This window comes from Ranitomeya variabilis, chromosome 2 (genome assembly GCF_051348905.1).
Source record: "Ranitomeya variabilis isolate aRanVar5 chromosome 2, aRanVar5.hap1, whole genome shotgun sequence".
Lineage (NCBI taxonomy): Eukaryota > Metazoa > Chordata > Amphibia > Anura > Dendrobatidae > Ranitomeya > Ranitomeya variabilis.
In genome coordinates, this window is record NC_135233.1 from 92,783,318 (window position 1) to 92,807,355 (window position 24,038).

The window sequence follows — 24,038 nt, forward strand, 5'->3', positions numbered from 1 at the left end:
TGAGGTTATTTTATGATGAGGATTATAGGACTACAGTCCTTTCTTCAAGCACAAACGTTTCTATGCAGTGTTGCCAACCTCTGGACATAGAACCCCTGGTTACTCGTACAAACAAGTCAGATGTTTGTAAGTTGGGGGGCTGCTTTTACTTCAATATTCCTATGCATAGACAGATACAGAAATAAATAGAAAGCTTTTATTTTCCTGTGAGCCATTGAAGAACTTCTAAGAGCTAATGCTGTCAGACCCCTCTAATGGTGGCTTATATCCCTCATGAGACCAAAGGTTTGGGCACGCTGAAATCCATCATGCTCAATACTTCACTACCCCCTCACCCAAAATTTGCCATGATGGGCGTTAGGATAACCCCAAACACATTAGAAAATAGAACTGCGCCGGAGGGGCACACCAACACCTCATAATTCATGTCCTTGGTCTGGTCTATTGGCTCCTTGATTTGACCAACTTACTAACATTTCGCAAAGCAGGAAACAGATGAAAGGGGCAAGGAGAAGAGTATGTAAAATATATCTAAAAGGTCATCCATTATCAACATTACGTATAAATAAAAGCCAAGAATTTAGGTCACAAAGTAAGATGCCATGCAGGAATATAATTTGACTGGCTACAAAAGCAAAGAGTTTCCTTACATCTGTTTCCCGTGTCTACCTCCACAAGGAAATGGTGTTTGAGAAAATGTTACCCTGGCTGAAATCTGAATCCATCACCCATCACATCTTTGTGACTAACCAAATGAAAAGGAACATTCATTACATTCAGATAGCAAAATGGCTTCCTTCGGAGATTGAGCACTAGGTTTTGTGCTCTGTAAATCACATTACTGTACAGATTGTGGAGTTTGAGATGAAACTTTGGAGGTACGGAACCATTGATGTTCCTGGATATGTTCATTGTCAGGAATCTGAGGCTGACCCTTGGTTTTCTGCTGCAGATGTAAACTAGAAATGCGATTAATTCCTTTCAGGAATCCCCATTCACATAGATAGGATCTATACAAGAAGCAGTAGCCTACCAGCCACATGTGGATTTGCCATGAAAGATTGTCTTAGAATACATAGATTGGTTTGTAGCTTCCATATAGCAGTTAAAAAGTCTTGTCTTGTCTGAGCACCTGTCCAGACGCTATAATATTGGTGGTTGGAGGCCCTTTTATATTACCCAAATGAGAAAGTGAAAAGTCAAAGAGTGCATGCTGCTTTTGTGGACACAGTGTGACCAGGTATGGTAGTCATATTTAATACCACAAATGTGCAGCTGCCAAAAATTAACCCCAGCTGAGGGGGTTAATGTCGGCAGAACAAGTTGAATGGAGCTTGATGATCCAGAACTGTCTAAACCTGATGGTCCCCATAAGGCTGCAGTCATACTATCAGTAATTGGTCAGCATTTTACATCAGTATTTGTAAGCCAAAACCAGGAGTGGGTGATAAATACAGAAGTGGTGCGTATGTTTCTATTACACTTTTCCTCTAATTGCTCCACTCCTGGTTTTAGCTTACAAATAGTGATGTAAAATACTGACCAAATACTGCTAGTGTGACTGTAGCCTAATAGATAAATGCGGCAACTGATGGACTCCTCTTGTGTGAAGGATCCTGCACTCCATGGTTAGTGCTTGTGATGGAAACTAATGTTGGCCATACACATTATCCATCTCTCCTGACGCATACACAGGAATGCTGGGCTCTGCTTGCCTTCTCTACGAGAGTTCCACTGTATAAATCATCTGGCAGAGGCTCACCTCCTCACCGTACACAAGGATCAGTCGGAAGACCCATAGGCATTAGACGGTAAGCTGATCCAGTAGAAAATGCTGGGTTCGGATGATTTCTATCTATTGTGTATGTGGTCATTAAAGACACAGATTTTTAACACTTAGGGCTCTCTTTACATCTGAGGACAATGTACCCCAATAACTCACTCGCCATATATCCAGCTCAAAGGCATTCACAATGCAAAATTGGAGATCACTGGAATACTTCTCAGACTAGGAACGTAGTCTGGTAAGCTCTGCATGTTCACGGTTCTGACTTTCCAATAGAGCGACCAGTTTATTCCATGAATTAAAATTATAGATGGTGATGACAACGCACAGATCTCCATTCCTCCTCTTCCTGGAGGGGCCTTGGATGAACACTAGCGTCATCAGGTTTAGGTACTCATCACTACTTACTATGCTAATGATAAAGAAAGATAAAAAAAATCCCATGAAATATAAATGAGCAGTTTGCATCCCAGACATCACTACGATGTCCCAGGTCTTTTTTTTCCCCCAGGTCTATGAGCAAGTAAATCAAAGCAGTCAGGGTCCTGTGAGCGCTCCTCAATACAGGGCACAAGCGCGGACTAGTGGCCTGCAAACAGTCTCCATGTTGGAGCTCCAGATGCGATCGCCCCAAGGATCGTAAACTGATTAACTGTACAGTGAGACAGACATCTGCTGTGTGGTTACTGTGGTCTAATGTTCCTCTCCTGTATCAAGTGAATCCTTCAGATGTCCTTCTCGTCTGACCTTGTTCTCTCATGCACTCAGCGCCGCAGCACGCTCGTTCATTATTCAGCAGCATCCCTCTGGCCTTGTGTCCCCAGCTAAGACGATTTTCTCTTAAATCAATGCGTTTTCACACAGCACTAAAGCCCGGATCAGCCACATGTGCTCAACTATGAAACACAAGTCCATGGACACTTTGTAGCTATGGGTGCGAATTGTCACCGTCTGAATGTAGAAGAGAAATGTGGAAATACATTGTGTAATTCTAATGTTTTATTTTTACACTTAGCATATTCACTAAGTATATTGGCTCCCATTCATCCAAGCTGAAGGAATACACCAGATGAATATATTTAATGAGAGGTTCAAGTGGCACATGGACAGTCTTACAGAGGTTACACAGGACTGGAAAGCTTGGCAGCTGACGTTAGAGACACGATCCATTCATTTCGGACGGACCGGAGTAGCAGATACAAACCATGGGCAGGTGTGACACTTCTATACAAAATAAGGATTTGTTTTTTAATTTCTATGTTCTCTGCAACTTACACACAAGATCTCATGCCAGTTGGGGGTTACAGACCTATGCCCATTGTCTCATGTTGGACAACACTGCCATCTGAATCTATTGTCTTACCCATGATAAAATGGCAACAAAAGTTCGGCACTAAACGATTTCACTTACTCACCAGCTATATCTTGTGCAGCCCCAGAGCAGCTCACTCAGACGTCAAATTTTTCGTGTGAGTGCAGTGGTTTTTTTTTGGAAAACACTCATACCTACGACAGTCTATGGGGAATTTCGTATGTCCGATTTATTCCTCAGACCACACGATCCGCACAAAAGCAAGGAGACATGTCAGATATTGATCAGAGTAGCACATCAAAATCGCAAGTCTATGGGTCAGCGAAGATGGAAAAAAAAAAAATCAGACTGCACGCGAATGCCATCTGTGCGCAGTTTGTTTTTCACTATTTGGTGCAATTTTCTCCAGATTCCCCCATCAGTTTTTTTTTTCACCTGAGAAATGGATTAAAAGCTAACCGAAATACTGATGGTAAAGAAACTGACACTGACCAAACCTGCTGGCAGTCTGATCAAAAACACTGATGAAACTCAGACTTTTTTTTTGCATACGAGAAACATCACTCATGTGAAGGAGCCCTTACTCTGCGCAGATCATACATCCACTATACATACAGGCCTTAGCAGTGATGCCTGTGTATATAACTCAAGAGCACTGAGGCCAGGGATTGGCTGCAGCGGTCACATGATCGCTGATGCAAAGTAAACCAAGGCCGGCAGGGACCAACAGAAAAGTGATGCCCGAGCATCGATGGATTGAAGAGGTACATAGATGTTGGTTCTATTACTATTATTAAATCACATTCTTTGCCATTACATTTTTTTTTTAATCAAAATACAAGAAAACCCTTTAATCTGAAACCTGAATGAATCATCCCCAAACAATGCCATTATGGACATGTAAAATGTCCATTTGTTACCGTGTGGATCCTCACTATAGATTGATCCATACTAACGACTTCCTTATTCTATTCAGTTCTCATTTATGGCTCTAATGTACCGGCGTGTATAATGCCATTAATCAGCAGGAGCTAGACAACACGCACTTAGGCTTTCCGGGACTACGGCATTGATGACCTACTCTTACCGGGGACTTGTCCGCTCTACTGACAAGTCTGTTTTAGTAAAAAGCTTTTATAAAACTTGTGCTGTTCCCGTTATTCCTAGCAAAAAATATGAATACATTGACAAGTGGGCGTTACCAATTGGGGGCATGTCCATACATTACACTATCCAATCAGTGCTGTCAATGATGGTGTACAGTGTAGGGACACAGGACTTTGACAATGAGAAAGGTAACACCCAGATGCCAACTTACCGTATTCATACAATTCCAGAAGGGACATAAAAACAAAGGAAAACGGCACTCTTGAAAGTGTTCAGTAGAAGAGAATATGTTTAAAACCCCAAATTATGCATTGAAAAAAAAGGTATTGTGACTTGACACACAAAATGTGACTATCGAAACTTGACGTTTCAGCTCTAGTTCCTAGATTTATACTTGCCTTTATAAAACCCGTTCCTCCCGTTTTTCATTTTTAAAATTTCAATCATCTCCCATCCATAAAGGGAATTCCAGGACTAATCTATTCAATAGGTTATCAATATCAGGTGGAGTTCCTACACTAGGTACTCCCACCTAGCAGTTACTATCTGAAAAAGCGACTGCTGAATGAAATCATGTATTGAGCTGGAACAGTACAGTATTGATTACGTAAACAGTGTACAGTGCTGGAACAGCACTGCCCTATACACTGTGTAGTGTCCGCTCCCAGGTGCTACAGATCAGCACTCAAGTGTAGCAGTAGACACTAATCAAGGCATATTAAAAAATGTCAGTGCCGCATAAGTTTGTTTTGCAGAAATAACTCTCAGACATTTCTTAGACACAAACTTAATCTGCTTAAACTTAATCAGTTTTTTGCCATCAGTCGCAATCCGTCGAATTATGAAAAAAAAAAACAGATCCAGCGACTGATGCCGCCGGATCCGTTTTTTACTCATAGACTTGTATTAGCGACAGATTGCGATGGATGGCCTCATGTTTCATCCGTCGTTCGGCGGATCCATCGAAAATTGTCTGTCCGGCGGCCGAGACAACGGACATAGTAACGTTTTTTGTGTACGTCGAAAAAACAGACAGCGACAGATCCATCGCCGTCCGTCGTTTGCTAGAATGAAAGCCTATGGTTCCGGATCCGTCAAATGACAGAATCCAGCAACGGATTCCGTTTTTTCTAAACTGAACATGCTCCGATTTTTTTAGGATCTAATTAGCCAGATCAGCTAGTCGGATCCGGCGAAAAAAACGGATTCATCGTATCAGTTTTTCACAATCTGCGACGGATACGTCGAGCCAACGGATTGTGACTGATGGCAAAAAACTGATGTGTGAATGGGGCCTTGGGCAGAAAAAAAAAATATCTTGGACTCTTCTTCTAGCATCGAAGAGTTGGGATACTCCTCCATACACGGTACATAAATTGGTTCACTGGTCCAGCTCAAATTAGCAGGTTTCACAAACATTAATTTAATATGCATGGGCAACTTTGGAGTAATTTTTTTTTTTTTTTTTAAGTGAATTAGTCAATAGATTTCATCATACAAACTGCATACTTTATTAAATAGTTCTCAGGCCTGATGAGGCTGGTGTATTTATTTTCAAAATCCACATCAGAATGGCTGTGTAATCTTTGTGAAGTTAATTTTAATTTAATAATAAATGTATGGTGACAGATCTGCTTGAACATTCATTTCTATAGATACATCGCAGTTCTAATCTAAGCCATCTTCTGACAATTACCATTGGCCGCAACATCAGACCAGCTTAATATAGGAAAAAATGCACTTCAGTGACACACTGAAATATCATCAGAGTCTTCAGTGAAGACAATGACCATCAATAAGCTCAGAATACGGGGGGGAGCGGCCGGGGAGACATCCTGTTTATCTCCGGAGGGCTCGGACAGCCATGGGAATGACGACTGAAGGAAATACTCCAATAATAAGAGGGGCTACATGGAGGAAACTGGCCCCTCCGACTCATGAACGGGGAACATGTGAAAGGAGACTTCAGAGGCCACACTCCACATTTCCTCTACCTAAGGGAATGCAACAAAAATACCGGATTCTGCCCTGGAGAGCGCAGTCACAGAGATAAGGAGACTTTTGTCTCCCTTTTGTTTAAATGCAATCTGTTGATAAAACCATTGGCACGGGATGTGCGCCGGGACGGCTGATAATCCACAACACATATGTGCTTAGAAATACATTTCAGAGAGTCGCTCCGCTGCCAAGAAATTATAATTACACCGTCCCATGTAATTTCTCCCAGTAGTGACAACATGATAAGAGGCAATAATTCCATCTAAGCTTCGGCACTGGGTGGGGTCACATTTAAAAAAAAAAAAAATACATGAAAGGAGCAGAAAAAAAAAATGTATTTTTAATCCGATTTCAAACCTTATTTTTGTACTTATGCTTCACTGCAAAACTTGTAATTCAAGGCTTTTGATCATGGGATAACAGAAGCTGTGGAAAGCAGCGAGCATTGTACGAACATCTATTCTCCATGTTTCCACGTTTGTGTGAAGATAATAGAAACTCACTGGGTTTAAATAGTGGAGAAGTAATCTCTCAAAGGCTGAAAATTAACGACCAGCTCCAGTAAAGGCAATATATTGTGTGATGTCTAACGCAGAACTGCAAGGGGTTTTCTGGATCTGAAAAAAAAAAACCCTGTCACACGGCTGCAGTTTGTTTTAAACAAATGGGCATCACTCACCCTCCTTGGGTCCACTATATCAGCAGCTGCAGTGCAGCCAGGTACGGAGCTCAGCGACTCTGCCCAAATTGACAGCGCGAGCTCACAAACTGGCGGTAGAATTACACTGCACTGCACATAGTAACAGACAGCAGCGGAGACTCTGGACCCAGGGAGGGCGAGTGAAGAACCCGAGGGAACAGGAACTTTCTGAAACCGGAAACCCCATTCGAAAAGGTTCTCTCCTTCCAGAAAACGTGCTTTCAAACAAACCAAATTTTACTTACCTTTCAAGAGGTCTAGCGCTGGCTCTCCGCCATTACACCGTCTCGGTCTGCAGCCAATCAGTGAACTCGGCAGCTGGCTCTCCGCCATTGCACCGGTCTGCAGCACTTCAGTCACATCAACAGCTCTGCAGCCAGTCAGTGAACTCAGCAGCCTGCACCATCTACACAGGGAAAGCACCTGAGCTCTTTTTTTTTTTAATGGCTATTGCAGCTTATGAAATAAAGAGTTTTCGGGCTAGGAGATCCATGGTTGGTTCATGAATTACGATCCACACAACATGGATCTGCAAATCTAGCCTTTAAGTCAACCAAAGATCAGTCAATCTGCCCCTTCTGGTCCGGCACTAGGCATAATACAGTGGTGCAGTTTTCCTAAAACAGTCTAGCCCATGAGTGACAAATTAAAGGGAATCTGTCAGCAGGTTTTTGCTATGTAATCTGAGGACAGCATGATGTTGGTCCGTTAAGCACTGAATTCAGCCATGTGTAACTTAGGCGGCGTGCTGCGGTTTACTTACCATTATGGTTTTATTACCAGGAGACTATCACTGCCACAATGGCTAGTCTGATCACGCCCCTCCTGTGATTAGCAGCTCACTGTTAATCTTTATTTTTTATATAGCGCTAACATATTACGCAGCGCTTTACAGTTTGCACACATTATCATCGCTGTCCCTGATGGGGCTCACAATCTAAATTCCCTATCAGTATGTCTTTGGAATGTGGGAGGAAACCGGAGTGCCCGGAGGAAACCCACGCAAACACGGAGAGAACATACAAACTCTTTGCAGATGTTGTCCAAGGTGGGATTAGAACCCAGGACTCCAGCGCTGCAAGGCTGCTGTGCTAACCACTGCGCCACAATGCACATACAGAGCCTTGCGGAGGCAGCTTTCTGAGCTCTCATGCATCAAAAAACTGTTATAACCTCTGCACCCAGTAAACCAAGTGACTTCTCTAGAACCGGTGCTCTCTTTTCCTACATTATACTGCTCTCAGATGAGGTAGTAAAAGCCTGGTGACAGATTCCCTTTAAGGCTAGACGGTCTTAAAAAGTGATAAATTTGTTGGAGTGGCACAGGCGGCTTAATAACTGTGGCACACCTTAGCCTCCTTAATGTAGGCTTACACCATCTAGTGGTTGGCTTAATTTTGTTCTACAATTTATGCTGAAAAACACACAAGTAATGAGGGACAGTTTTTTGGCTTAAATAAGCCGGGATTTTGTGAGATTTTGTCAGCTCCCGGCCGGCTCCTTTCTGCCACAACAGAGGATGGGTCATCAATAATGAAAGCATTTTACCTTTGTCATAAAACTGAAGACTGAAATCAGTTTACATTTCATTGAGATTCTTGGATGGAGCTGCTCTACTTGTGGAGATCCAGCTATTATACGTAGACTTTCAGGCAATACTGTCTGGAGAAAAGGCACATTACCTCCTTCCACAAAAAAACGAAAACCTACAGATAGTTAGCATGCAAGTCCATGTCATCTCACAGCCAACTACTGTGTACGGATGAGGAGCAAAAACAGTAATATCTACATTACTGTAGCCTGATTGGGAAAACAAATATGGAAATAGAAAGGATCCAGTAATGGATCCCTTCAGATGAATGGGGACAAAAACGTCCTGGCTGTTTTGGCTGCAATTCAGCTACAATCCTTTTTAGAGCCGGGAAAAAAATAAAATGCATGACAAGATAGTTGTTTGTATTGTGACCATTAAAGAAGTCTATGGAAAAGGGATCATAATGAATGGCCGTTATGCCAGCTGTTAGCAGACCTGTTTATTTACGGGTGTTCTAGTAGACGCCTGCATTTTACAATTCCCCGAAAGGGAATCTGTCAGCAGATTTCTGTTATGTAATCGGAGAGCAATATACTATAGGGCAATAGAGCCCAATTCCAGGGATCTATCACTTATTGGACTGCTTGGTGTAGTTTTGATAGAATGCCTGTTTTCTCTGTTGTAGATGTAGCACTGGACATATTGGTAAGCTATGTATAACCCCCGCCTCAACCACTGAATGTCAGCAAACTCCCAGTGGTGAGGGCGGGATTACACAGATTAGCCTGACTGCCTGGCACGTGAGACCTAGTCAGGCAGTGATAATCTCCTTCTAATAAAACACCAATTGTATTGAAACTACAACACAGTCTAGTACGGTAAGGGACATCACTGGAATCAAACTTACTTGCTGCTCTGAGATTAAATATCTAATATCTGCTGACAGATTCCCTTTAAAACAGAATAGTGCGAGCTGCAGGCACAGGCAGCCACCACTCCAACCCACATATACTTGTCTGGAGGGCTAAACATGGGTCAAGGAACCCTAGTCTGTCCATATATGTGGGACTTGGATATGGGTACTCTGTGCTCATTCATGCTTCTCCTGGGCACTACATCTTCTTCCCTTTGACATGGAAACCACTGTATACAGAAGGCTGGGGGGGGGGGGTCGCACAAAATGGCATGGCAGGCCACGTGATGCCCGGGCCGCAGCTTGAGCAGCCCTGTGAGCAGGAGTAATACACAGTACAGGGTGACCATTCTTGTTTAAGAGGGAACCAGTCATGAGATTAGCGTCCCTTGTTACAAACAACCCTGGATAGTCGAAATGCGGTGGGTTTCAGAGCGTAAAAAAAGAAGAGTCTAAAAAAACGAGCTAGGAACACAAAGCAGTAACCTGGAGTATAAAACAGAATACCTTACAGCCCTCAGAAAACATGCCGATCGTTGTAATTACACCAGAAACAGCAAAGGTCTAAATTACAATTAACGAGCAGAGCTACGACATTCATCACGATGCCAGACCTGAAGAACGGACAGTCTCACGTAAAGCCAGAGGAGAAATGATTCACAGCCTCCATCCCCACAAGTGACAGCTGCTAATGGAGAGGAAACATGAATGACATCATGCAGCAATAATGGTGAAGATCAGACTGAAAAGAAATACACCCCCACACCCGCAATTAAGTATAATTGAAGCTGCAGGAGCCTTTATAAACTGTCGGCACATGGGAACCTGGACGCAACTTTCTAGATTGCTATATAATGGGTCCAAGGACGTCTGGCAACATTTCTGACAAGGTATCAGGTAGGACTGACATGGTGAAGACGTAGGCTGGTGGGAGAGTTACTCACACTGGCGTACTTACAAGCTGTGCCAGCTGGCAGTGTAGCACGCGCCATATTGCTCCTCCTAGGTACAGCCATGACGAGGAGTATCACAATGCCAAGTGATCAAGCCAAGGCTGCACCAGCCATTGTCACTGCCAGAGTTCAGTCCAGATCTAGTGGAGCAGAAAGTCCATGAAGTACGGTACTGGCGCTTGTAACCCATGTCATTTCCACCAATATTTATGGGTAGCAGTGGAAGCGTTCCTCAGTAAAGATGGTAAAAACACCAATTTTTCAAAGGAACTTACAAAGGACCTGGCCACGATGGTCAATGAGTGTCAGATGATGTTGATCATAGGTTGCTGATCGCAGTCTGCCCCAACAAGAACCAGGGTACAGAATCTGCCACGTGGATGGAGCAACAGGCTGACATGTGCACCGCTACTGTGGAAAACACATATAGCTGAATACTTTCTATCAGTCCCATAGACACTGAATAGTGTGGCCGGAGACATGATAAGTCACCGGTTCACATACCCTGGTCACCCATTCTTGTAACCAATTGGGCACCATTTGTGGACTTCTTACAAGACTCTGCTGATGACTTATTTTATGACTTACAGTAGGTACAGAAAGTATTCAGACCCCTTTAAATTTTTCACTCTGTTTCATTGCAGCCATTTGGTAAATTCTAAAAAGTTCATTTTTATCTCATTAATGTACACTCTGCACCCCATCTTGAGTGCAAGAAAACAGAAATGCAAATTTATTAAAAAAGAAAAACTGAAATATTACGCGGTCATAAGTATTCAGACTCTTGGCTCAGTATTGAGTAGAAGCACCCTTTTGAGCTAGTACAGCCATGAGGAGTCTTCTTGGGAATGATGCAACAAGTTTTCACACCTGGATTTGGGGAACCTCTGCCATTCTTACTTGAAGATCCTCTCCAGTTCCGTTAGGTTGGATGGTGAACGTTGGTGGACGCCATTTTCAGGTCTCTCCAGATATGCTCAATTGGGCTCTGGCTGGGCCAGTCAAGAATGGTCACAGAGTTGTTCTGAAGCCACTCCTTTGTTATTTTAGCTGTGTGCTTAGGGTCATTGTCTTGTTTTAAGGTGAACCTTCGGCCAAGAATGATGTCCAGAGCACTCTGGAAGAGGTTTTCATCCAAGATATCTCTGTACTTGGCCACATTCATGTTTCCTTCAATGACAACCAGACGTCCTGTCCCTACAGCTGAAAAACACCCCCATGGCATGATACTGCCACCACCATGTTTCCCTGTTGGGATTGTATTGTGCAGGTGATGAGCAGTGCCTGGTTTTCTCCACACATACTGCTTAGAATTATCACCAAAAAGGTCTATCTTCGTATCAGCAGACCAGAGAATCTTATTTCTCATAGTCTGGGAGTCCTTCATGTGTTTTTTAGCACACTATACCGGCTTTAATAGGTTTTACACTGAGGAGAGGCTTCAGTCGGGCCACTCTGCCATAAAGGCCTCACTGGTGAAGGGCTGCAGTGAGTTGACTTATGGAACTTTCTCCCATCTCCCTACTGCATCTCTAGAGCTCAGCCACAGTGATCTTGGGGTTCTTCTTTACCATTTTCACCAAGGCTCTTCTCCCACGATTGCTCAGTTTGGCTGGATGGCCAGGTCTACGAAGACTTCTCATAGTCCCAAACATCTTCTATTTAAGGATTATAGAGGTCACTGTGCTCTTAGGAGCCTTGAGTACTGCAGAAATTCTGTTGTAACCTTGGCCAGATCTGTGCCTTACCACAATTCTGTCTCTGAGCTCCTTGGCCAGTTCCTTTGACCTCATGATTCTCATTTGGTCTGACATGCACTGCGAGCTGTGAGGTCTTATATAGACAGGTGTGTGCCTTTCCAAATCAAGTCCTATCAGTTTCATTAAACACAGCTGGACTCCAATGAAGGAGTAGAACCATCTCAAGGAGGACCACAAGGAAATGGACAGCATGTGGCTTAAATATGAGTGTCTGAGCAAAAGGTCTGAATACTTATGATCATGTGATATTTCAGTTTTTCTTTTTTAATAAATATGCAAAAATTTCTACATTTGTTTTTTTTTTTTCAGTGAAGATGGGGTGCAGAGTGTACATTAATGAGAAAGAAAATGAACTTTTTTGAAGTTACCAAATGGCTGCAATGAATCAAAGAGTGAAAAATTTAAAGGGGTCTGAATACTTTCCGTACCCACTGTATTTGAGAAGTTGTGATTGTGAGTCAACTCATTTAAATGCTTGTGACAATTAATTCCTTTTGCTAAAATTTAGACATCAGATGTATATTCTGAGAAAGTCTTAAAAACACTTCTTGGAAGCAGCTGATCACACAGCTTCATTAGACATGCCGTAGATGTTACAATATCAGTATAAACTGATCTTTGGACCTTGGCTACATAACAGTCACATGAAGACCCTCAAGTCACAGCCTCCAACGAGATCAGCACATATGAAAGTGCAAGTGTGATTTGTATTAGGGACAGGGGAGAATGCAGGATGAAGTCAAGAACTGGGGGAATTCATGGTCTAGGTGTACTCAAAAGGTGTTGTCATAATATACTGACGACCTGTCCATAGAATTATGGAAACAGAGGGCTAGCACTCAACTACGGGAGATGGACGGTGCTAGTAAGAAGGGACTGACTGTCCCAATAGTCAATGATTCCGAAAAATACTGAACTCGTCAAAATGAAGTTTTATGCTTAATAGTGTAATTTTATTTGCAACAAGTGATTTGTAGCGACAAGCAAAAACGTTTGGGTCAATTTAGTGGCCTTGGTCACATAGTCGCACTGTGCAGGGAACATATGCCATTGTGTCCCCTAGTGATGCATGAGAAGTATGGCCAGTCTGTGAGGTACAAGGCAGCCGCCAATCGGTGGTGGTACAGCTGCAGGTGCTGACACTGCCGTGTCTGAGCATGGTCACCACCACAGATTGGCGGCTGCCTTGTACCTCACAGACTGGCCATACTTCTCACGCATCACTAGGGGACACAATAGCATATGTTCCCTGCACAGTGCGACTATGTGACCAAGGCCACTAAATTGGCCCAAACGTTTTTGCTTGTCGCTACAAATCACTTGCTGCAAATAAAATTACATTATTAAGCATAAAACTTCATTTTGACGAGTGCAGTATTTTTCGGAATCATTGTATAGAATTAGTCAATATTGTCACGCTGCAGCTCTGCAGGTAACTGCAAACTACACTACGTGGCAGCGAAGAGAGGACTGAAATCCTGTTCAGAGCAGACCAGAACTGCAGCGAGGCTACCACCAGATGGCAGCAGAATAGTCAAACAAGCCGGGTAGATACCAGAGAGTAGTGTAGTACTAAGGGGAAAATCACACACAGTCAGAGGAGCGCCAAGGGGTTAGTACAAGTCAGAAGCAGAAATACCAGAAGGAAGAGACGGAGTCAGGTCAGAGCCAAAGCCGAGTTGAGTACCGGGGAATCCAGACACGAAGGGTAAACACAGAGCTGGGGCGGGAAGAGAGAAATGAACACACATGGGCAAAGTCAGCTAAACACAGCAGGACAAATCAGGGTTTCACCAGAGTTAGCTACTCATGCCGTAGGGAGGAAGTACAACTGACACTGCCTGCAGGACACAGCGCACAGAAACAGCAGACCCGAAACCAAAACGAGGCAGAAAGTTAACCCCTGGACTGACCAGACCAGGGAAAGGAGACACAAAACCCAAAACCTGGTCCGAATCATGACAAATATCAGATCCGTGGGGTCCAACACCCAGAACAACCACAGATCAGCTGTTATCATCGCTGGTGTTGGCTGGATATAAACATATTGAACAGAGCTGCAGGGCACAGATCCATTTGTTATGTAGCTGCTGCTGGGTACTGCAGAATCGGCGCTGTTCTTCAAAGGGTTTACTTCCAGATGGAAAACCTGGTGACAGATTCCCTTTACTATGGACTCAAAACTAACTGGATGAATCCAGTCCACGACATTACGCAGACACTACACCTCTCCAATTAAATTAAACCCTAGAGAGGACTCAAACTCAGACCTCTGGATCAGAAGAGAAGGACCGAGCCATAGAAAGTAACAGCAATCCGTCTTCTCTGCGCTCGCTGGTCCTCAAATAACAAGACGTTCCCACTGTTTATGTCACCGTGTCCAACGTAGCTGAGGGGCTGCTGCTTAGTTTGAGGGTCTTCACAGTAAATAGTGCAGTGGGCAATAAAGTCCTCTCTAGCCAAAGCAGCGCAAATCATTCCCCCTCACCCAATCTTCTTGTGTTACACACATCAGCCATCAATGATCAGGAGGTGGCCATAGTTTACTAACATGCTGCACAATTCAGCAGCAGAAGACACAGAAGATTTTTCTAGCACGTATCGTCCTGCGGCCAAGAAACAATACATAACCATGTGCACTGCTCACTGGGGACCGGCCCAGGAGGCATACAGTACAGGACATTTTCAGAGCAATATATTCCACAGCACCGAGACATTCTGCTTCAAGGTCAGAAATGCTGCAGGTGAGCATGGGATCTGGAGAATCATTTACAGACGGTGCCATTAGGGTGTGAGGCTCGCTGCATGACATAACCTCATACTTGCCCACAGGAATTATACAGCCTGCGCCTTTGTTTGCCTTGAGCCTCCCAGTAATTCTGTTATCAAGGTCCTGACAGACAGAGAAGTCTACGACTTAATAATGGTCTCACTATTATTTCTAGACTGTCCTACTAATTGGAAGCTGGATGGAAAATCCCCACCTAACAAACATGCAGCAGAGGTATTGAATTTTACAGGGAGTAGTCCACGTCACCACAACGGGACAGATGATGCCTGCGTCTGTTGTGGAAAGTATTTATTCTGAGGAGTCTGGAGATCAATACATAGCCACCCTCCATCGCTTTGGCCACATTACATGTTTAAAGGGGAAAATAGGGTGTAACAGAAGTCAATGAGCATCACCCAATGGTTCACAACAAACTATGAATGGTGTCGGGGGAGATAAGGATCAGGTATGTCCGATCTTACAACATTGGTGTCAGGGGTGATAAGGGTAAGGCATTGGTGTCAGGGAAGAAGGATCAGGCATGTCCAATCTTGGATCGCTGTCGGGGGAGATAAGGATCAGCCATGTCCGATCCTGGATTGGTGTCAGGGGTGATCAGGATCAGGCATGTCCGATCTTGGATTGCTGTCGGGGGAGATAAGAATCAGCCATGTCCAATCTTGGATTGCTGTCGGGGGAGATAAGAATCAGCCATGTCCGATCTTGGATTGCTGTCAGGGGTGATAAGGATCGGGCATGTTCGATCTTGGATTGGTGTCAGGGGTAATAAGGATCGGGCATGTCCGATCTTGGACTGCTGATACCTTTTGTTCTTGGTGAGATAAGCCGCTGTCAGATGTAGAGAGCACAGGATCCGTCTGTACATGGGAGAGTCAGTCAAGATAGCTGCCTCCTACCGGCCAAACATTGTTCGTTCAACAGCTATCTAAAGTGTATGGTGGGCTTTACTCCAGTGGGCTCGGGGCGTTCATTTATTACCCGACTGTCCCTTGCACATACTAAATTTACCCTGCAGCATCCACTGAACGAGAAGTAAGGAAAAGGTTACATCTTCCCTCGTCTGTTAGGGTTCTCGGGAGTCCCACCTCCAGGGATCTGCCGATCACCGCTGCAGCGCTCATATTAAAGGGGTTGTACAGGATAAGCACACAGATGCTTAGTGAAAAGCAGCCAGCTGCCCATGGGTTGTGTCTGGTGTTCTAGCACCGCTCTACTGAAGTGAATGGGCTGTAGCTGCAATACTATACCCAACCTGTGGGCAGCTGAGGGGCTGTTTTGAGAAGAAAACAGTGAAGTTTTTTCAAAATTTGGTAGAACTCCTTTAAATGTCAAATTGTTATTTCCAGTAATCCAAGTCCCAGCTCATGTCTATTGTCTGTTATTAGCCTTTGTCATGCCATTTTACAGTGCATCGTTATATACGTTCAGCTATATCTAGAGATTAGCACATTGCTCTTTGCAGCCTTGACATCATCTATGTCAAAGTCCAAACCACTAAAAGCAGGAGGTGAAGAATTCTGTAAAGCGACGCAGTGGTACACAGGCACACATTATGGCTCATCCAGTTTAACACTAGGGAAATAGCCACCAGGCATTTATAGGGTTAACCACAGATGGCCGCCCTGACCTTGACAACAACAGTGGGTAACATGGGTTTCAATCATGTGAACTTGTGGTTAGAACTACTTGGCTGAATAGCTGCGAAACTAAAAATGTAATCTGTTACCAGAAAAACAGCAGCATTTCAGCCATTTCTATTCTGTGACTTTAGCTACTTTTACTAAAAAAAAATTATATGGACAGGGAAAAGGATTGCAAGACTCCAACAAAAAAAAAACTCTTACACATTGCAAAGAAAATCCAGGCAGATATGGGTTGGGCCGCAGTCAGTCATTTTATGCTGTAGATTTTCAGGACAGATTTCACCCTTTGCAATACATGATAAACTGTAGAAAGTCTGCAGCAAAATCTGCACAATTTGGTACAGATTTCTCTCTCCATCTTGGAAAATCTGCAGCAAATCCAGCCCATTTAGACATCCCCTAGGAAGTCCACAACCTATTTTTCATCGCATATAAGGCTCAGGTACATGACCGATTTTCCCGGGTAGTACTCGTACCCACAATATTATATGGGTCCGTGCCCATGTATGATCATCTCTCCTTGGACCAAGTGGTCTGCGGAAAAAAAAAAAAAAAAAAGGACCTGTTCGATTTTGATCCTGGGGGTCAAACCAAAATCGCCAATGCAAGTATGAGTTCTTGGAAGAAAAAAAAGAAACAGAAATAAAAAAAAAAAAAAAAAAGGACCGCACTTGGGATGATGGAGTGTGGTCTAGTTTTCACAGACTGACAGAAAGGACAAGGTGGATAAGATATATTTTCCTGTACATGTATGAAAAAACAAATAAACTGATGCTAGTCTGATCAAAATAATCAGTCCGTTTTTCCACATGTGGAGAAATCGGTGGTGTGACCCTAGCCTCACACTGAGGAACATCTTCATTTACCTGATGAAGGCCAAAAGAGCGTCCTTTCAGCGGTATACAACAGTTTACCATGTAAATGTAGGGGACGGGGACCTGGTAAGCCGTACAGACGGGCGGAAGCCTTGTTGCCGGGAGTCGGGGTTCCGGGGGACGGATTTGAAGGGTGTACGGGAAGCCAGGCGAATGTGACAGGAGACGGAGTGACGCAGAAAAAGGGGAGGATAAAGAGAAAAGCGCGCGAGAGCAGGGGCAGAGAAGCACGGGAGAACTCTGAGGAGAGGGAACTGCAGCGCCGTTGTTGTGTATGTGCAGGCCGCAGTGAGACTTGCTGGAAGCAGGGGGAGAACGTGCAGCAGACGCTGCGGGCAATTACCAGAGCCCCCAGAAAGCGGCGCATCCGTCGTCAGCGACCCCCAAAGCAGAGGGGTAGCGCTGATCGTCTCAGGGACAGTATTACCGCGCTCCCCGGGAGTATCTTGCCAGAGAGTGCTCCGGTCCCTCCTGGGTTTGTCTCAGCGGTCACTGATACGGATTACTCCGCTAATTCTCCCCGTAAAGACTCCTCTGTGGACTTGGAAACTGTTATCCCGGATCAACGTCCGCCTGCAGGAGGTGACGCAGCACCGCAACAGACATTCTGGTCTCGAATTTACACCTGGGCCCGTCGACGGAGGACACCTCCTTCCCCCGCCATCAGGACTACGTCGCTGACGGAGCCTCACCATCAGGACTGCATCGCTGAAACAGCGCTGATAAGTGAACTTTGTTGACTTTTTCTTGTTAGGGGGTCACTAGTGAGGCGCTGTCGTGTTCCGCGGGTATAAGTCAGGGCGCCTATATAATAGATAGGATTTACTGTGAAATTGTGATCTTGTACTTAAGTTCCCTGCGTGGAAAACTGTTGTTATCTTTGTTGGGTTGGAAGTTAAAAGGAAAGTTGAAAAAGTTATTTGCTTTCTGGCTCCTTTTTGTCCCTGCATCCTTCTTTACCTGCGGTCTCTTCATAAAGAACATGAAAACATGTGGATGAAGTTCATCAAATAAATGACATACAAGTACAGATGACAGCCCAGCGGGTATAGACCTCACCTTTAGGCCAGGATCACACATCTGACTGTTGAAGTCCATGATGTCCAGACCGGCCACGCTCTCCTGACCAGAACTCATCAGCCCGGTCGGTCCAAACATCAGGGTCCATACTTGGGACAGTGACTGTCCGGTCAGTCAGATGTATGAAGTTGGCCTTCGTCCTATGAACATTCAAAAAACTCCACCATTAATAAGTGTTCTGAACCTACCTGCTAATGCCTTGATGCGGGATCTCTCGAAGAGCCTGGCGGAGCTGTTCTCATTGTCCCACTCGTCGTCCCAGCGATTGTTGACATCGCTGTACTGCTGTTGTATCTCAATGTTGTCAAAGTCTGTCGCGACAGCCGTCATTCTGGACCTCCCTAACCTATCATCAGCTACAGCTCACTCAGATCTGAAGAGGCAAGCAAAAAGTGACAGGAGGTTACAAGATGCGACACCAGTGAATAATCTCCGACATCTCAAACATTTAGGTTCAACTGCGTGTAAATAGGAGTTGACGTCCAAAGAGAATGAAAAATACCGAATTATCTAAGCATGTGTACAATGCTGCTCGAAGAAGAGGAACAATGTGAATCTATGTTCACCAGAGAACTTCAAGGAAAATTTCAATTTTCCCAGTAGTTATTGAATTAGACCCAAAAGTATGTCAGAAATTATTCGAAGACAACCGTCACTTGTACTATGAGCAACGAGGACACCATTTTCCCATATGCCATGGTTCGCACACCAAATGTGATCACCAAAACAAAGTGATCTTCCGGACACCTAAATAGCCCAGCCCTTAACAATAAGCCAAAAGTAATGAGATTGGCTATCCTTTGTTACACCAATAAGATGGGGGAATATCTTCCCCGACTGATGGGACTCCCATCAATCCTGAGAATGGGGTTCTGAGGAGGAGTGGAGGTCGAGCCTATGCAGCTCTGCTCCATTTATCCTGTTTGGGACTCCTAGAGTTTGTAAAGTGCTGTACTCTGCCGTCTACAGTTGCCCCGTGGAGACTATACCCAACAGAGGTGAACAAGCACAACCTCCACTACATTCACATGGGATCTTATGGATGGGTAGTAACTTTCAAACTTGCTACCACCCCTTTATGGTAGCATAAGGGTCCTGCGTCAGGGTAGAACATACCATACCATTGATACAGGGGCCCAATAGGGAAGCCAAAGCATGTGGAATTCTGCATTATGGTGAGCAATTAGCCTGAAAAGGGCCCATATACTGTTCTTGTACAGGGGGGTCTTTTATGAAGTCTCATCTACACCCTGCAAAATATATACATTTAGGCTGGAAATATTCCCATATCTAATGTGAAAGGTGGAATTAGAAGTTTTGCAATAAAACCGACAAAATCTGTACCAATTTTTGCCAATTTTTTTTTACCACGGAATTTCTGTCTGGTGTGGAGATAACCTAGTATTGATTTGATACTATAATGTCCCATTTATAACATAAAATTTAAAAACAAAATGGTTTCAAAACTTATTGGTTATACTTTTTTTAGGCCCAAAACATGCAATATTACCCAAATGTTTCCATGTAGAAAAGGAAATTGAAAGAACCATGTAATAGCAAAAGAAATCTGACATGGTACGCACGTTCCTTGCCATTTTTCCCCACATGAAATACTGAAGTCATCTATAAAAGGGAACCGGGCACCTCCAAAAAATCTCTTTACCTGCAAATATAGTGGTATTTAGATACAGTGGTAATCTGCACGTAAAGAGGATTTAAATCAGGTTTGTTTTCCTTACATAGAAGTGCAGCTACATGGAGAAAATTATGTTATCCCTGCAGCCGCTCATTTCCAGGATGGTGCAGGAGTGGTTACAGTTAGAGCTCTAATCACTTCGACACTTTCCAGCTCCGCAGCGTGTGTGTATAGAGCTGGCTGTCAATCAAGGCGTAAGGGGAGTGGCTATAGTGTCCCCACTGTGTGGTGTTTTTTTTACAGCTGCCCTTTTTTTCCCTGTTGCTATAGATTAAAGATTTAATTCGCCATCAAAATATTAAAAAAAATTCAAAAAGTATATCTCCCACCATTTTCAATGGGTAAAAGTGTTAGAGGTTTTAAGAAATTTGAGGGCTTCACTTTAGTGCCAAGTAAACACATTGGAAAAAGTGTCAGGCCCTTCACCAGCTGCTGTTTGGGCACATCAGCATACCTCCTAATATCTGAATCCATGCTCACTCTATATTTTGAAATTTGCCAGATTGTTCACAAATTCTCCAAGAGAATAGCTGATGGAGTTACCCGTTGAGTGATATTTTTTACATTTTCAGATTTCATCAATTCATTTCCTGCACAGAAATGTAACTCCGCTATGAAATGAAGAATAAATTAATGTAAATCGCCTACTCCTCTTCTACAATAATGCTGGTGCCAACGCAACCTGAAAGGTTTCTGGGAAAACACATTAGTCTCTGTGCCAAGCCCCACACAAGAAAGCGGCAATTGTGAGACCTTTTCTTTACAGCCACAGGACTGGCAGGAGCCGCAGATTTACAGCTTGCACAATGTCACAGCTTTTTTGTGAGTCTCAGGAAATGGCTTTTCATGAATGTCACACAACTCAAGAATATCTTTGGAAATGTAAGTGCATGTTTACAGACGTGTCACTGACCTCCGTTCTGCATCTAGTAACTCGCCTATACCTATATACATTGAATAAAGACAACGGGAGACAATGCCGGGCACAGGACGTCCATTGTGTCCAACGTCAAGAGTCAACTTCCCCGATACATTATTGTCATGGTGATTCGAGTGCGCTTTACGGGAGGGGAAAAAATAATTCTCTTCCTTAAAACCAATTATCCCAAACCTCTCTGCATTCTCACCCTTCACAAAATAATGGGCTGACATCAGCGACTTTTCTGCTGCCTGGAGACAGTTCGGTACCACGGGAAGAAGCCACGTCCACGTATTTCCCTAGTGTACAGGAGGCGATCTTCACAATCTCACTCATTATTTCTACATTACAAATATAAAGCTTTATTCGGCTGGAATCACACAGTTTTTCAGCTTTCGATAAGTTTTCGTTGATGTTTTTTAAACGGTTTTATTATGGCCACTTGTTACTTTATCTATAGTAAGATGTCAAATTCACGACACACAAAGTGTTGACATGCGGCATTTGTCGTAAGCGCTTTTTGTGACATTTTTCCAATAGGATTCTCTGAACTGAAGCCGGTTTGGTGATCTCCTCCGAGTATGACTTCTCCAACCCTCCCTCTCCACCCAGGGAAACCGGATGTGCCAATAAATATCCCTGCAGCAGTCGCCCAATAATGTAACCTGTAACCTCTAATTTGGGTCACAGAAAGGGGACGCAAGTAGTGCAGCCCCCTCTAGATGATCTAAAAGGTCAAATGGACAGAGGCAAGATTTCGGCTTCATGTGGGCACTTTCAGGGAACCACGTAAAAGGGTGTAATTGTGGCCATAACATAATGTCCCGGATATCGCCCCTGCCTTACAGAACAACCACCTTACCACATAAAAAGTCAATAGTGTAAAGGAAATGATCTTCCATTTTGCACTGTAGCAATGATGGAAACATTTACATACGACGTTTGGAAGAGACTACATCAGCTATATTTCCACTGAAGTCATATTCAGCAGACCATGCAAAATACTGGACAGCGTCCATTATCATCTACTCCACCCAGGATGAGAGAAGCAGTTATTGATCCAGGAACAGAGGAGCACAAGACACCGACCCCACGAGAATTCGGCCTTGAGCTCATTCTAAAATTGATTTATTAAACCGCTGATAAAAGTAGAGAAGATACAAATTATTTTATACCGTGCAAAATATCTTCTGAAGAGCAGAAGCTACTGACAAAATATCGTAGTCAGATTCTACAAAACCTCTGAAAGCAACACTGACTCAAGAATCTAGAAGAATCTCCAAAGAGGTTCTCCAGGACTTTTTATTTTTAACTATGGGCATAAAAACAGGCAGATAGTTGCCCTTATCTGTGGTATCCGGCACACACGGGCTCCTAATGACTGCAGACTGCTCCTGCCGGCTATCGACAGAAGCCACTGAGTCACCTGCAGGAGCAGTCCGCGACCACAGAGATCGGCATCAGACAACAGGCAGAGAGTTAGCAACTACCTGCCGGTTAGTATTTATAACACATTCTAAAAAATAAAAATACAAAAATTATTATTAGAGAGGTGAACAGGACTGTGTGAATGGACTCTAGAATAGCGAGGGGAAAAAAAAAAAAAAAAAAAGTGTACTGTAGTGAGGAATCCCATTTCATCATTCTTCAGTTGTAGTGTTCAATATTTGGTCAGTATTTTACCTCAGTATTTGTAAGCAAAAACCAGAAGTGGGAGAAAAATCCAGAAGCAGTGACGTGTTTCTATTATATGTTTCCTCTGATTGTTCCACTCCTGGTTTTGGCTTACAAATACTGAGGTCTTCCCACGATGAGTTTTTGGTGATCTTTGGAACTGAAAAAATGGTGGTGTCATCTAAATGAGATTGACTGTTGGTGTTCCCTTCGCTTTGCGAATCATGGGTGGTCCTAGCAGCGCGATCACCACTCTTCGCTGGTTATGGCATGTCCTTACAAGACAGGATGGTGTAGTTTGGTCACAGTCTGACAGTAAAGTCTCATTCAGGTGTCCGTTTTCCTCATAAGACTGCCATCAGTGGTAGCACTCGTACCTGTGACAGTCTATGAGGCAGCTTAGACTGCCGTCACACTAGCAGTATTTGGTCAGTATTTTACCTCAGTATTTGTAAGCCAAAACCAGGAGTAGGTGATAAATGCAGAAGTGGTGCATATGTTTCTATTACATATGTTTCTATTACACTTTTCCTCTAATTGCTCCACTCCTGGTTTGGGCTTACAAATACTGAGGTAAAATACTGACCAAATACAGCTAGTGTGACGGCAGCCTCACATGTTGCTTTACTTGGGCTGACTAGTCACTTGTCCAATATTGACCCAAGCTTCAGACCAAACTCACAATGCAAGTCTATATATCAGTGGGAAAAAAATATAAATTGGAAAGGACTGGGCTGCCATCTGCGTGTTGTACGTTTTTCAAGGACTTGTTTATAGCTGAAGCCTGAGAACCCTCCAACAGCTCAGATTTTTCTTCTGCGAAAGACTGATGAAACTCTGACCACACTGATGGTAAAACTGACCCACTGACCAAACTGATAATAAAGGATGATGAAATGCAGACTTTTTTTGTCTACATACAAAAAAAAAAAATCAACAAAACATTGATGTGTGAATGAGCCCTTACACTTGTCTGGACCACGCCAACAGGAACGACCTCAAAGATCACCTATCACAATGCAACTGAATGATCCCAGCTCCAGCTATGTATAATTGTGTATACAACTATGACTGTAGAGAAGACGTATTGATATCTCGTGTTTATCCGGCCATAATACTCTATCACATGTTGTAAAGCGTGCGAGTGGAAATAATAGCTGCCATAAACCCAATAAAGGGTTATTCCCATCTTCCCAGATGGATATAGTCGGATAGTGCTTAAAAATACAAGAACCTTTCCAATTTACTTATTAAAATGTGCAGCTGTTGTTGTGATTTTAGCACTTTTTTTTATTCC

The 24,038-nt window shown here is 43.6% G+C and overlaps 1 protein-coding gene and 1 long non-coding RNA gene across 2 annotated transcripts in view; both read right to left on the reverse strand.

Annotated features, from left to right (window-relative positions):
* SPTBN1 (spectrin beta, non-erythrocytic 1) overlaps positions 1-24,038 on the reverse strand; it is a 205,977-nt gene that overhangs the window by 123,993 nt on the left and 57,946 nt on the right. Inside the window, exon 2 of the mRNA XM_077282706.1 lies at positions 18,641-18,825. Coding sequence (XP_077138821.1) covers positions 18,641-18,782 — 142 coding nt within the window. The 5' untranslated portion in view covers positions 18,783-18,825. The remainder of the gene's footprint in view (positions 1-18,640; positions 18,826-24,038) is intronic.
* On the reverse strand, positions 6,539-9,184 carry LOC143804529 (uncharacterized). Its single transcript, XR_013221044.1, has 2 exons — positions 8,011-9,184; positions 6,539-7,753 (listed from the first exon to the last, which is right to left on the reverse strand). It is a non-coding gene; the product is annotated as an uncharacterized LOC143804529 (long non-coding RNA).